This window comes from Octopus sinensis, unplaced genomic scaffold, assembly GCF_006345805.1.
Source record: "Octopus sinensis unplaced genomic scaffold, ASM634580v1 Contig08889, whole genome shotgun sequence".
Classification (NCBI taxonomy): domain Eukaryota; kingdom Metazoa; phylum Mollusca; class Cephalopoda; order Octopoda; family Octopodidae; genus Octopus; species Octopus sinensis.
Window position 1 is genome coordinate 101,575 of NW_021831404.1, and position 16,387 is coordinate 117,961.

Sequence of the window (16,387 nt, forward strand, 5' to 3'; positions counted from 1 at the left end):
GTAGTGTTATTCACACAAAGCTTAGATCAGTCTGGAGCTGTAGGAGAAGACACTAGCTCAAGGTGCCACAGATAGGAACTGAACCCAACACTACATTGTTGAGAAACAACCTTCTTAACCACACAGCATGCCTGGACTTACAAATAGGGTAATTAGACAACATAGTCCTAGATACCACTAATAAGACAGGGTGGGCATGCCGGAATGCTTGGTCAGGTCTCACCTTGATTAAACCACAACAGCTCTACAAATACTTAAGACTTACTTGCTAATTTAGAAAATATTGGAAATAATAACAATTGGACAGAATGAAACTCACCACATCATCTTTTTTGGCCAGAAGGAACTGAAAGGCCTCTTCTACCTTTTGAGCAATTGATAAGGAAACTGGTAAAAAGAAAGAAAAAAAAGAAATATAGATTTAATTATTCAATTATATAGCATTCATAAAACAAATTAGGTATGTTAATGTATTTGTATAGCAATGATGAGATTATTAAAGAAAATAAAGGCAAACAAAAGAGCTTCTCAACATGGTCACCCAATCTGCTAGAAATAGCAGCCAAGCCTCCCTCGAGCCACACTTGAAAGTCTTAAAAAAAAAATGAAGGATAATGTAGCCTTAGATACATAATCCGTGCCGGTGGCATGTAAAAAACACCATTTGAGCGTGATCGTTACCAGCGTCGCCTTACTGGCACGTGAAAAAACAAGTGAGGTCGTTGCCAGTGCAGGTGGCATGTAAAAAAATACCATCTGAGTGTGGCCATTGCCAGTACCGCCTGACTGGCCCTCGTGCCGGTGGCACGTAAAAGCACCCACTACTCTCTCGGAGTGGTTGGCATTAGGAAGAGCATCCAGCTGTAGAAACTCTGCCAGATCAAGATTGGAGCCTGGTGCAGCCATCTGGTTCACCAGTCCTCAGTCAAATTGTCCAACCCATGCTAGCATGGAAAGCAGACATTAACTGATGATGATGATGATACTTGAATAAAAAGATAGGAGGTCATGACCAGAACATCCTTAATCAATGGTTTCCTACATTTGGGCTGGCCTAAGGAGTTATTGAAATGGTTCGTGCTGGACTATTCATACATCACCATATGTAACCCTTTAGCATTCAGATTGCTCTGTCAAATAAAATACTTATTTATTCAAATAGTTTTGAAATAATCATGCATTATCTTGTGGCTTCAAGATTTCCAAGATGCAAATTCATATTTTTAGAATGACATTGTAACATAGGCACAGGATTGGCTGTGTGGTAAGTAGCTTGCTTCCTAACCACATGGTTCCAGGTTCAGTCCCACTGCGTGGCACCTTGGGCAAGTGTCTTCTACTATAGCCTCAGGCTGACCAAAGCCTTGTGAGTGGATTTGGTAGACGGAAACTGAAAGAAGCCCGTCATACATATGCGTGTGTGTGTGTGTGTGTTTGTATATATATATGTATGTATGTGTGTGTATATGTTTGTGTGTCTGTGTTTGTCCCCTCAACATCACTTGACAACCAATGGTGGTGTGTTTACATCTCCGTAACTTAGCGGTTCGGCAAAAGAGACCGATAGAATAAGTACTAGGCTTCCAAAGAATAAGTCCTGGGTCGATTTGCTCGACTAAAGGTGGTGCTCCAGCATGGCTGCAGTCAAATGACTAAAAAACAAGTAAAAGAGTATAGGTGTGAGAGGCCAGACCTCACTGCATTTTGAACATAACACATGTGGGGAATTTGGGTCAGATATGTTTGGCTTGAATGTTAAAGGGTTAAAAAAAAAGGTGAACATGTACAAACACACAAACAAACACACACACATGTAAACCCGTGCCGGTGACAAGTAAAATGCACCCACTACACTCATGGAGTGGTTGGCGCTAGGAAGGGCATCCAGCTGTAGAAACATTGCCAGATCAGACTGGAGCCTGGTGCAGTGTGTATCCAGCCATCATCATCACTATAAACCTCCCCATATCCCCACCATCTGGGGTGTAGCTAGGGTTGGGAAAGCAGAGCACATGCACAGAGGGGCGCAATTTCGGCCAAGATCATTTTCTTTTTGGTGGTGGGGGTGTAATTTTCGGCGAATCGTCCAACCCATGCTAGCATGGAAAAACGGACGTTAAACGATGATGATGATGATACACATATGATGGTGAATTTATATGATGTCTGTGTTAGTAAATCAGACGGCACCATTTACAACAATCACAATATCAGCCAAAAGAACAACAAAGAACACAATAAATATGAATCATCTTACATCTGAGGAAGATATGCTTTGCAATGGCCTTGCTGTTCTCGTCATTGGAATTCAAGTGTTGCCAACACCAGTAGGTGACAGTGGCCTGCAGCGAACTGAAGAGATTGTGGAGGGGCAGTAACTGGTCGTTGGTGGAATTTCGGTTGACCACATCACAAAGGTCACGGTATATCACAGATATCAGATTCTCCAGTAAGGCTAACGTCTTCTGGCTGTCAAAATTCTGAAAGGTCAAGCAAGAAATACAGGAAATGTCAGTATTGATGGCACTGATGGTGGCGGTGGTGGTGATAGTAGTAGTAGTAGTAGTAGAAGTAGTATGGACGCATGCACTGTAATAGTGCGTCACTGCATCCACCTTTTGTTGTTGATTCCCCGCGACTCCTGGTGGATGACCCCTTTGCCCCACTCAAGTGGCAACCCTCCAACTATATGGTTTGCTTCCCAACCATATGGATCCGGGTTCAGTACCCACTGCATACTACCTTAGGCAAGTGTCTTTTACTATATAGCCTCAGACCAACCAAAGCCTTGTGAGTGGATTTGGTGGATAGAAACTGAAAGAAGCCTATTGTACATATGTGTGTGTGTGTGTGTGTGTGTGTGTGTGTGTTTATCCTCCCACCACTGCTTGATAATGGGTGTTGGCATGTTTACATCCCCATAACTTGGCAGTTCAGCAAAAAGAGACCAACAGAAAAAGTACCAGGCTTAAAGAAAAAAATAAATAAGTACTGGAATCGATTTATTCGACTAAAAATCCTTCAAGGCGGTGCCCCAGTATGGCCGCAGTCTAATGACTGAAACAAGTAAAAGATAAAAACCAACAAACATAAATAAAACAATGTAGAAAGAGAGAACAAACAATAACATGAAAAGGAAGTTGTACCTACCTCAGCTTTGTCTAGGTTGCCACTAGGTAAATATAACAAACTCATTGGGTCAGCTGTAGTGTAGAACTGACAGAGGGATTGAAAGACAAGTTGGACAGACGGCTTCTCTATTAATTTCTGCCAATAGAAAATGGAAACAATTGTAGATGCATGTAGCCATCACTATCACTATTAATATTATCATCATGACTGTCAAATCATCACTTTCATCATTGACAGAAATGACCTTACGCTTGCGTGTGTATCCAGCCATCATCACTATAAACCTCCCCATATCCCCACCATTAGGGGTGTAGCTAGGGTGGGGTAAGCAGAGCACATGCACAGAGGGGCGCAATTTCGGCCAAGATCATTTTCTAATTAAGCCATTTCTATGCACGTTTCTACTTTTTGGTTGGTGGGGGTGCAATTTTGATGCTTGCCCTGGGCAATTAACCTTAGCAACACCCCTGCCCACCATCATCATTATTATTATCATGAACATCATCCTCATCATCAGTATAATAGAACTGACCTTATGGGGACCAGGCTTTCAATATTTACATAATAATTATCTTAAGAATGCTATATAATGACTTTCTTAAAATAATCATTCTTCAACATACACTGAAAGACAATCTATCATCATAACCTTGAAGTCATCACTTTCACCAATGACAGAAATTACTTTACATTTGAATGTATCTAACCATCATCACTATAAACCTCTCCATATCTGTACCATCATTATTGTCTTCTTCAACAGCCATCATCAGTATAATATAAATGACCTTAAGAGGACCAGGCTCTCAATACTTACACAATATGCATTTCAGGAATATTACATGCCTGGCTCAGTGGTTAGAGCGTCGGGCTCACAATCATCAGGTAGTGAATTCAATTCCTGGACCGGACAGTGTGTTGTGTTCTTGAGCAAGTTACTTTATTTCACACTGCTCCAGGTCACTCAGCTGTAGAAATGAGTTGTGATGTCACTGGTGCCAAGCTGCATCAGCCACTTTGCTTTTCCCTTGGACAACATCAGTGGCATGGAAAGGAGAGGCCAGTATGCATGGACGACTGCTGGTCTTCCAGAAACAATCTTGCCCGGACTTGTGCTTCTGAATGTAAATTTGCAGGTACAATCCCAGGTCATTCATGACACCCTTTGTTCATGAATGACCATGGGATTGCACCTTGAAATCACTCCTAAACATATATTCCAAAATAATTCATATTAAATATTGTGTGACATATGAATGATTTGATTGAGAGAATTTGTGTGGTTCCAAACACATCAAGGTTGAAAATACCCAAACATGGTTGAAATCAAGATCTTTTAGATTATGTTAGATGTACATGATGCCTCTAAGCATTATAACAAACATTGTTTTAGAACAGCTATACAAACACATCCCTATGCACACACATACACTATCATATATATATATATACATATTTTAATCAAACACTGGGATCTGTTGCAAGTAACAGATTTCTGTGTGTGTGTCTGTGCAGACAGATAGATATATAGATAGAAACAGAAAGAATACATTATCAAGTTTTGTAAAAAAATTCTAACACCTACCTCAACATCATCCATCAAATTAAGGAGTTTACTGCCACGGGATTCTTTGTCTGGGAAAAACACTGCAGCACCTTAAAAAGGGAATATGGAGAGTGAGTGAGAGTGTGAGGGCAAGAGGAAGAGAGGGAGGGTGAGTGAGTGAGGAAGGGAGGGTGGGTGAGTGAGTGAGTGAGAGTGTGAGGGAGGGAGGAAGAGAGGGAGGGTGAGTGAGTGAGAGTGTGAGGGGAGGGGAGTGTGAGGGAGTGAGTGAGTGAGAGTGTAAGGGAGGGAGGGAGGAAGAGAGTGAAGGTGAGTGAGTGGGAGGGTGAGGGAGTGAAAATTTGAGTGAAAGTGTAAGGGATTGTCAACAAGTGAATAAGGAAGATTGTGTGTGCATGTGTAAAGGAGATTGAATGAGTGTGAGTAAAGGAGTGAGTGAGAGTGTAACAGTAAAGGAGAGTGAGTGAGAGAGCAAAAAGGAGTGAGTGGAAACAAAAGAGAAAAGAAGAAGAAATAACAGTTCACTTGCAAACTTCATTATTATTTATTAATAATAACTTCTAATCAAGTCACAAATCTTTAACCCTTTAGGACTTAAACCAGCCATATCAGGTGCAAATATTCTACCTGTTTAATGTTCAAACTGGCCAGATCCAGTTTCTCAAACCTACCCTACAATGTCTTTCTAAAAATAAACAGCCATATCATTGAAATATCAAAGCCATGAGCTAATACAAAATAACGTGAATAAATAAGAGTTGCATCTGAATGCTGAAAGGTTAAGGAAGCACATAAAAAACAGCCTCAACCTCCGTACATTACTGGTGCTTGTTAACCTTGGCAGGTTTAGAACTCAGAATGTCGAGGAGACAAAATTAAACACTGCCAGTCATTTATTGTAACAATCAACTATCTCTGCCAATCAAACACTGATTTATAATATACATCATTCTTTTATTTTTTCAATCAATCAGTTCTGCCCATGTTGGAGCACTAACCTCAAGGGTATATACACGAGTATATAAAAATATATAGCAGGGAGAGGTGTGGTTTATTATACTTTTTACTCTTTTACTTGTTTCAGTCATTTGACTGTGGCCATGCTGGAGCACCGCCTTTAGTCGAGCATATCAACCCCAGGACTTATTCTTTGGAAGTCTAGTATTTGAAGTCATAATGTACAGACAGACAAAATACCGCTAAGCATTTTATCTGGCATGCTAATTAGTCTGCCATTTCACCATCATCATTGTATCATTAATAATAATAATGATTTCAAACTTTGGCACAAGGCCAGCAATTTTGGGTGTTGAAATAAAGTCAATTACATCAACCCCAGTACTCAACTGGTACTTTATTTTATTGACTTTGAAAGGATGAAAGACAACATCAACCTCAGCAGAATTTGAACTCAGAATGCAAAGATGGACAAAATGTCACAATGCATTTTGCTCAGCATGCTAACAATTCTGCCAGCTTGGAGGAGGGGGTGACTAGTCAATTACATCGACCCCCAGTGTGTAACTGGTACTTATTTCAGTGACCTCAAAAAGATGAAAGGCAATTGACCTCAGTGGAATTTGAACTTAGAACACAAGGACAGATGAAATGCTGCTAAGCATTCTGCCCCGCGTGCTAAAGAATCTGCCAGCTCGCCACCTTATTGATAATAATAACAACAATAATAATAATAATAATAATAATAATAATAATGATAATAATCACCATCATAAATCAGTTGTCGGATCATTTTGTACATAGGATTCGTGTCGTCACATTGATTGTCCAAAGTCTGACATAAATAGTGGAACATGTCTACAATGGCAGCCTGAAAATGAAAAAATAAACAACAAAATAATCATTTGTATAGAGCTGCTGCTGTTGGTGGTGACAGTGGTTCAATTCTCACTTGCACACACACACACACACACACACACTCTCTTGCAGACAGTGAATATTGGTAACAAAAAAGTATACAAGCCTCTTATAGCCTTCACTGCCTCCGAAGTCAAAGTGGAGATTGTAATGTAAAGAACCTGTCCTTGCCTCCTGTCACTATTCATTGTGACAGTGGAGATCAGTGGCAGAAGGAGTGGATAGGAAACACAACCCCCACCCTCCTCCCCCTATTTTTCCATGACCAGACATTTTTTTCCTCAAAAGAACGGAAATGAATGCCATCACTTGTATGATGTTCATTAACAACTCTTATGTGATGTTACTGTCAATGAGACACACACATATATGTATATATAAATAGGTGTACACATGGCTGTGTGGTAAGAAGCTTGCTTCCCAACCACGAGGTTATGGGTTCAGTCTCACTGCGTGACACCTTTAGTAAGTACTATAGCCTAGGACAGAAACTGAAAGAAGCCCGTCATATATGTGTGTGTGTGTGTGTGTGTGTGTGTGTCTTTGTGTCTGTGTTTGTACCCCACCACCATTGCTTGACAACTGATGTAAGTGTGTTTATATTCTCAAAACTTAGCAGTTCAACAAAAAAGACTGATAGAATAAGTACTAGGATACAAAAAATAACTCCTGGAGTCGATTTCTTTGACTAAAACACCCTTTAAGGTGGAGCACCAGCATGGCTGCACTCACCTTTTTTTTTATTAAAAGAATAAAAGAATACATAGATAATGCACTTCTTTCAGTTTCTTATTTCTTTATTGCCCACATGGGGCTAAACATAGAGGGGACAAACAAGGACAGACAAAGGGATTATGTCGATTATATCGACCCCAGTGCGTAACTGGTACTTAATTTATCGACCCCGAAAGGATGAAAGGCAAAGTCGACCTTGGCGGAATTTGAACTCAGAACGTAAAGACAGACGAAATACCGCTAAGCATTTCACCCGGCGTGCTAACGTTTCTGCCAGCTCGCAACCTTCTTTCGCTTCTTTCAGTTTCCGCCAACCAAATCCACTCACAAGACTTTAGTCAGACCAAGGGGTGTAGAAGAAAACACTTGCCTAAGATGCCCCACAATGTGACTGAACCTAGAACCATGCAGTTGGGAAGCAGGCTTCTTATCCACAAAGCCATGTCAGTTTCAGCTAGAACACCTCTGAATCATAAGTCTGCTTAGGTCAGCTTGATCCAGGGTTAAACTTCAACAGCAACAGCAATAATCAAACTGAATTCTGTCAGCATTCTTCCAACACACTTAATCATTGTATTACTGGGCTTCTTTTGAAAAAAAACTGCCTTTGTTTTAATTAATTATTATAATGATGAAGAATTTGGTAAAATAACTTCGTCACTACTAAGTTCGTATTTGAAGCAAAAATTAACCTGAAATATGTTGGGAGGTTTTAATTTAGTTCACTTTAGAATAGGAAATTTGTATCAGAGCCAGAGGCAGTCTCAGGCGGGTTGGTATCAAAAGGGTCAAAACAGTTCTACAAAGAAATAAGATGAGCAGAGTCAAAGAAGTGTCAGTTGGGAATGAACTAACCTTTTGATCTTCATTCAGTGATGTCATGACGGGTAAGAGACAATGAAGGAGTCGGATCAAAGCACCAGCTTTTTCAAAGTTTTCCCTACAAAAACAAAAAATTATTTCATTTCTAATGGTGGAATCTAAGTAGATGAATCTATAAATAATAGCATGAGAGCTATTTGGTTAAAAAACCCTTTTAATAGAAAAAGTTAAAGGCTTCTCCTGAGAGTTGAACCTACATCTGTACATAGGACATAAAACATTATTATCATGGTGGATGGATAGACAAACAGACAGATGGATGGATGAAGAGAGATAAAGACTTATAAGTTAGTCAGAGAATACAAAGCGGTGTTCATGACCTTTGCTGGACTACACACCTAATGAGAGAAAAGTTTATGCGGTTCAAAAAAGGTCTGAACTTCTGCAGACCAATATCTGCAGTGGAAACATACATGAGGAGAAATAAGAAACAAAATTCAGAAAAATCAACAGAGCTCAGAAGACAACGAAGAAACTATTAAAATTATAAATAGGTCACTTACTCTTTTATATAAATGCGGAAAAGATTCCAAATGTCCTGGACTGGTATGTCATCGACATCTAACACATCAAGACGGTTCACCTTTTTGGTGCTGAACTGCAAAAGATAATAAGGTATATATAGAGAAATATACAAGTACATATGTACATTACATTGAATATCATCAATAAGAAGTGAAACCGGTTTGTAAATATGTACTTTGAAATATTTAATTATATATTTTTGTAATTATGGATAATAAAGTATATATAGAGAAATATACAAGTACATATGTACATTGCATTGAATATCATCAATAAGAAGTGAAACCGGTTTGTAAATATGTACTTTGAAATATTTAATTATATATTTTTGTAATTATGGACATTGGAATGTTTAATAATGTATTTCTAAATGATCTCAATGTAAAAATGTAATTTGGAATTCATAATCTTGAAACAAGTTAAATATAGTAATGTATTTCAGATATATTTCAGGATATGAACTAATGTATTTTGAAATAATTTAGTTGGAATAACTCATTATTCAATGTATACTATTCTGTTTTGAAAAGATTTGACTGTAATAATATTAATTAACTGCAATGTAAAAGGAGAAACACATTTTCTTTTTATTATTATTATTTTTTTCATATTTTCTGACTCGTGTGGAATATTTTAAACATATATATATAACATACACACTTAGTAACAAGATGCATATGTGTTACACCAGGCACATTATAATTAGTCTTAGCAAAGTATTTTTCACCAAAGTGCTAAACTAATGTTTGTATAAATGATGAATTATGTAGGACTATGATATTAAGTACTTATAATGAAAGGATAAACAGATAAAAACCAGCTTCAGATACACAATATAAAGAATATATACATGATCTTTCTTTGTAGCAATGCAAGTCTTCCATACAGAAAAATCTGTTTTGGGAATTGTATCTCTCATCAGATAGTATTAAAAAAAAAAAACAGATAGAAACCTCAAGTGATGAGTAGCACAAGGCTATCTATCAGACACATGACATGGCATATAAAACTGCCCAGAATGGACAAATGTACTGAAAATCAAAGGTTTTTCATATCTAACCAGATGAAAACTATCCTATAAAGAAAACCTACCCCAGGAACTCATCACAGGATTAACTTCCTAGTGTCACATACAGTAACATACAGTACGTCACATAGAGGAACATGCAATGTCAGTAACAAGTCACATATAAATCATTACTTTAAGGATTGTTGTTGTTTGTTCCTTCTCGAGCCACACCAGGCTCATAAGGGTCGGTTTCCCAGTTTCTTTGGCGTAAACTTGAAGGATGAGTTTCATGGAGGATACAGTGATAAATAATAGCAAGTAATATACTCATCAATTTCATCACAATTTAACATCCATTTTTCATACCAGCAGTTCCAAATCACTATTTTTGTCTATGAACCTGTTGGATTCCTATTTTACTTGGTTGGAGACCCTCATAGCCATTCACTATTTAAAAGAATCCTATTACATTTTTATGATTAAATGTTATTATTAAAAAATAATTAAAGTATTTTATGCATTGTAGAGGTGTAATCAATTCATTGTATGTAAATTTTAACAATAAAATCTTATTTGGACCCCCAAGGGCCACATGAACCCTGAGCGAGAATCACTGGCCTGGATGGCTCAACAGGAAATGGTGAGCCAGAGGACTGCGCCAAGCTCTATTTTCTACTTTGGCAAGGTTTCTACAGATGGATGCCCTTTCTAATGTCAACCACTTTTCCAGAGTGTTCTGTGGGTGCTTTTCACATGGCACCAACACCAATGAGGTCACCAAGTAACTTGCAAAGGGAGGTAGCTTTATGGCAGCTTGATGGGAGGTTATAATATGATAAAGGGACAGAAAAAGGTCCCTTGGATGAAGAAAAGGTCAGAGGTTACCACAATATAATACATGCTACTAATTAATAGTTGTATCCACTTTGAGACTCGCACTTAAAATTATTTACTTCACATCTCAGACGTGAAACAGAAAATGAAAAAGAAAGTAGGGAAGGTGAAAAAGAAAAACGGAGATAATACCTGCACTTGTGCCAAATCTATCAAGAAGTTCAGAATGAGAGTCTGCATCTCATCGACATTTACCAATTCTTTCATTGGATTAAACAGTGGTTGTGGCTGAGGGATGAGAACAAAAGAGAGTTTAGTGTTATGGTGGAAAATTGCTTCACTGATTTACTAAATGAAGATGGTTAAATATACAAAACTGAACAACGATACCCACAAATATCATCATCATTGTCATCACTATTGCTTAAGTATACACTTCCTCATGCTTGCATTGGCCAGACAGAATTGGTTGAGGCAGATTTTCTACAGCAAGATGCTCATCCTGTCACCAACCCTCACCTGTTTTCAAGTAAGGTAATATTTTCTCATGGCCAGACATGATTTCACAGGAGCTCAGAATAGCATGACACTGGCAGAAACGTTAGCATGCCAGGCGAAATGCTTAGCGGTATTTCGTCTGCCATTTTCCAACCTCACCTGGCCTCCTTGCCGGTGGCTAGTAAAACGCACCATCCGATCATGGCGGTTGCCAGTCTCGCCTGGCCCCCGTGCCGGTGGCACTTAAAAAGCACCATCTGACCATGGTCGTTTGCCAGCCCCGTCTGGCAACTGTGTTGGTGGCACGTAAAAAGCACTCACTACACTCACGGAGTGGTTGGCGTTAGGAAGGGCATCCAGCCGTAGAAACATTGCCAGATCAGACTGGACCTGGCGCAGCCTTCTGGCTTCCCAGACCCCAGTTGAACCGTCCAACCTATGCTAGCATGGAAAGCGGACACTAAATGATGATGATGATGATGATGTTATGTTCTGAGTTCAAATTCCGCCGAGGTCGACTTTGCTTTTCATCCTTTTGGGATCGATAAATTAAGTATGAGTTACGCACTGGGGTCGATGTAATCGACTTAATCCCGTTGTCTGTCCTTGTTTGTCCTCTCTATGTGTAGCCCCTTGTGGGCAATAAAGAAGTAAGAATAGCATGACACTGTTTGTTTGTTGGTAACACTCATTTACAGCTATCATGCAATGTGAAGACAAGGAAACACACACACACACAATTGGTTTCATTCAGCTACACAGTACAGCACCATGATTGAGTGTCTTCTTCTATAGCACCAGGCTTACCAAAGCCCTTATAAATGGATTTGGTAGATGGAAACTAAAAGAAGAGAGACAGCAGGGGGGATATTCCCAACTACGGTCACACTTGTACAAGAGAGCAGCAGGTGGTGGTGACATCAGTTTTCCCCCTGTTAAGAAAACATCGTAGCACTTTACTTGAAAAACAAGTAAGAGTTAGACTTAGGGAGGCCATCCGATTGTAAAACAATAGCCATGATATTCTGGATAACATATCTATTAAACCAATGCAAGCATGGAAAAAGCAGGCATCAAACAAACAAACTATATATGCAGGTATATGTATATGTTTTTACTAACATACATATTTGCATATGCATACACACACACATAATGGTTATTTGCACCATTTTCACAAATGATTGCTGTCACCTTGTGCTTCCTCATTGTCAATGACATTTCTTACTTTCCGTCCATGACCTTTCAGATGATTATTTAATTCCAATAGAAGATTTGCATGGTTTGAAGCATAGGTGACAGATGAAAGCTGCAACCTAATGTGTGCTTCCAACTCGTTAGATCTGCACGTGTCACCATTTTTTTTTACTGCCAAAGGGCTTTCAATAGATGGAATGACAAATGAGGTCACCATAAAGAGACATCTGAACACAACTGGGTTATAAAGATAAATACTAGTACAACATGAGTACCACTCTCTGAGCCTCTGTGATTACCTAGTGGCAGGCCAAAGCGAGATGACCAGTACCATGTGAAACCACAGGTTTTACATCAGTGTCCCTCTCCTAGAAGGATATTGTGACAACAGCTAGGGGGCCCTCACTCCTAGTAATTTTACTGCTTGCCCTAATGCCAATCTAGAGTATTTCGGCATCCCTGTGCTCAAATGGATTGTCATTATATATGCTAGTTAAGACATAGCTGGGGCCCTGAGAAGTCCAGCTACTGGGGTCAGAGTACGTCTGGGAACAATAGAGGCACAGAGAAGGTTTTACACTCTTCAAAACGCTGAAACTACCAAACCAGATCCCTACAACTTGATAGCTTGAAGTCATACAGAGGTTATAACACACACACACACACACACACACACACACACACACACACATATATATATATATAAAATGGGACTTGCATTTCGTTTATGTTGTTTACAGTTACAAAAAAACATACAATACAACAACAATAAGAAACATCATAGACTTACGGGTAGCATTCTTGAGAAGGTAATCTTTTTGTGGAAACCAGAGAACTGTATGGACTTCACACCCAGTTTCCCACTGGTGTCACTTCGAGGCTCCAAAAACTTCACTAACACATACTGGTAAAATACATACAGTACACATTCATTATACATACTAATAAAACACCATAACATTCATATATAATATAGATTACACACACACACACACACAAGTAACTAAATAATATGCAATAGATAAATAGATCACAAACTTAATAAAATAAAATATATCTATATAATTATATGTCAAATATACATACATATATACAAAAACTTAGCTACGGGTTTGTGCATATATATATATATATATATATATATATATATATATATATATATATATATATAAATTAAATTAGAGATAAAATCCCTAATATTATTATTATTATTTATATATATATATATATATTATATATATATAAAAAAAGGGTAAAGACCCCCTTCGGTCATGAATGACCATGGGATTGCACCTAGAGAGTTACCCTCCTAGACACAAGTCCGGGCAAGGTTGTTTATGGAAGACCAGCAGTCGCCCATGCATACCAGCCTCCCCTCTCCATGCCACAAGTGTTATCCAAGAGAAAGACAAAGGTCGATACAGCTTGGCACCAGTGACGTCGCAACACATTTCTACAGCTGAGTGAACTGGAGCAACGTGAAATAAAGTGCTTTGCTCAAGAACACAACACGCAGCCCGGTCCAGGATTCGAGCTCACAACCTCACGATCGTAAGCTCGATGCTCTAACCACTGAGCCATGCGCCTATATATATATATATATATATATATATATATATACACACACATATAAGAATTTTTTGCGTAATAAGATAAAAAAAAAACCAAGGCTGTGTAAATATTAGAGTATTTATAGATAGAAGGTCTTACAGCTGTTTCTAGGATATTTATTAATTATATCCCTTCATCGGAGATGGCGTGAGAGGATAGTTAAGTCATAGTTAGTAATGTGAAATGAAGTGTTTTGCTGAAGAACACTCAGCTGCAAATGGGAAACCCTCTGATGGACTAATCTTCCAACCAGGAGGAATGTTGGCCTACTCACTGAGCTAGCCAGTGGGGTGGCATATTCTGAAAGCTAAAAAGATGCAAAGCACATTGTGACCAGCGATGTGTAACAACCAATAGTCTGGTTGATCATGTATTCATGATATAAACACACACACACACACACACACACAAACACGCACACACATATTAGGTAGTTACGGCCAGTTCATATGGTTACCCAGGGTTTCCTGTCCATAACGCACTTGGCTTCACATACATCTCACCAGGCCTTAATGGCCAGTGGCCTATAACCTCTCTACAAATAAAGGAGGGAGGCTATAGATCACTGGTCATTAGTATCTGACAAGATGTATGTAAAGCCAAGCAATTTAACGACAAGAAACCCTGGGTAACCCAATGAACCAGCCATAACTTTCTCTAAATATTCTACTGATCTATAACTTAGAATGTGCTTTTCCTTCAGGTTTATGATTTACTGACGATTATATATATACTTATTACAGATATAGGGTAAAGAATTATTAATTTAATAATTAATAAATTTTACCAAGTTGTTTTGGTATGGAAAAAAACCATTTATCGGTAAAAACTTGTACAAAAAGTTTTTTTTATATAATTATAAATATAATTAAGGGTTTAGCAACAAGTTACTTCAGCACATACTGAAAATTTAGAAAGAGCAGCCAAAAGACGTGGAGTCATATTTGTAGTTAAAAGAATTAGCTGTCTTTTGGCTGCTATTTCTAAATTTTCGGTATGTGGTGAAGCAACTTGTTGCTAAACCCTTAATTATATATATATATACATATATATATATATATAAAGAATGGGTTATAAAATGCTTTATATTTATCAATATCATGTATATCCCACCACCCACAATAAAGTTTTAAAAAAATGTCATTCAAACAAACCACTAAACTAACCTTTCCTTCTGGATACCAAAGAACTGGAATTTCCAACTCGTCCCTGGGTGGGAAAATAAAAACAAATTAAACTACCTTATCACATTGTCATTTCTTTCCTGATGTGAGTAAGCTGTGTGTGTGTGTGTGTGTGTGTGTGTGTATAGCCATGTGTGTGTGGGGGGGGTAGCCATGTGTCAGTAGCTGTGTACGTGTGTGTGTGTAGCCATGTGTGAGTGTGGATGAGTGTGTATGCAGGTAGTCATGTATGTATGTGCATGTATGTTGCCATGTATAGGCGGACATGTAAGTGATCAGGTGTATGTGTTTGTGTTGCTGTTGTTTAACCCAAAGCCAGGCTTGATCAAACAGATCTATGATCAAAGGCCTTCCAACCATGACCACCATCATATTTTCATATATATGATTGCATCTAGAACTACAATATCTAATGTATCCTTCTGTTAAGACAGTTGAGAGAGAATTGGCTTTTATTTCTAGCATATCAAGAGAACATGTAGAGGCATTCTTTGTAACTCAAAATGAAGCTTATATGTAAATGCATGCAAGTGGAGTATATATACAGATGTATATACATAGTGAGAATGTATGTATATACGTGCATGTAGATATATGAGTGTAGTGTGTACATTGATGCATAATTGTGGTGTGTATATAGATGTATATATATGTACATGTGTGTGTAGTGTTTATCATCATCATCATTACATAACATCAGTTGTCCATGCTGGCAAAAGTCAGATGGTCTGATCAGAGCTGGTAAGACTCCACTCTGATTTGGCATGGTGTCTATGGCTGGATGCCCTTCCTAACACCAGCTACTCCAAGAGTGTAATGGGTGCCTTTTACGTGCCACCAGCACAGGTACCATTTGTGTGACACCAGTATCTGCCACAACTACAATTTCACCTGGCTTGGCTTCTTGATGTATGTGCGTATTGTATATGTTTATAGTGCATATATTATACACATGTATATGTGTTGTGTGTATATTGTTGAATATGTGTTTGGCACATATGCGAATGTATGTGTGCATGGTGTATATATACAATCCTAATATCACACACAGGAAGAGGCCTTTACTCTTTCCAACATGTCCACAAAAATATAAATAAATAGAGTAGCTACATACCAGGTATCTTCAAAATGAAATGCAGCCACTGGATCATTTTCTGAATAAGGTAAACACTGCTCCTGACTATAAACAGAGAAAAGTATAAGTGGATGTGTGTGTGTGTGTGTGTGTGTGTGTGTATAAAATTAGTGTACATTTAAATACAAAAGAGGCAACCCTTAACAAGCAGCTTTAAATGCTAGAAGGAGCAGTCAAAACGTCCAAAACCACATTTAAGAGTAATT

At 38.3% G+C, this 16,387-nt stretch overlaps 1 protein-coding gene across 1 annotated transcript in view; it reads right to left on the reverse strand.

The window, feature by feature from the left end:
- The window catches only part of LOC115228010 (zinc finger ZZ-type and EF-hand domain-containing protein 1), a 155,888-nt gene that overhangs the window by 87,946 nt on the left and 51,555 nt on the right, over nt 1–16,387 (reverse strand). Inside the window, exons 22-32 of the mRNA XM_029798686.2 lie at nt 16,161–16,226; nt 15,029–15,071; nt 13,042–13,155; nt 10,749–10,844; nt 8,692–8,786; nt 8,162–8,246; nt 6,422–6,524; nt 4,718–4,788; nt 3,151–3,267; nt 2,258–2,480; nt 320–387 (exon numbers count right to left, since the gene is read on the reverse strand). Coding sequence (XP_029654546.1) covers nt 320–387; nt 2,258–2,480; nt 3,151–3,267; nt 4,718–4,788; nt 6,422–6,524; nt 8,162–8,246; nt 8,692–8,786; nt 10,749–10,844; nt 13,042–13,155; nt 15,029–15,071; nt 16,161–16,226 — 1,081 coding nt within the window. The remainder of the gene's footprint in view (nt 1–319; nt 388–2,257; nt 2,481–3,150; nt 3,268–4,717; nt 4,789–6,421; nt 6,525–8,161; nt 8,247–8,691; nt 8,787–10,748; nt 10,845–13,041; nt 13,156–15,028; nt 15,072–16,160; nt 16,227–16,387) is intronic.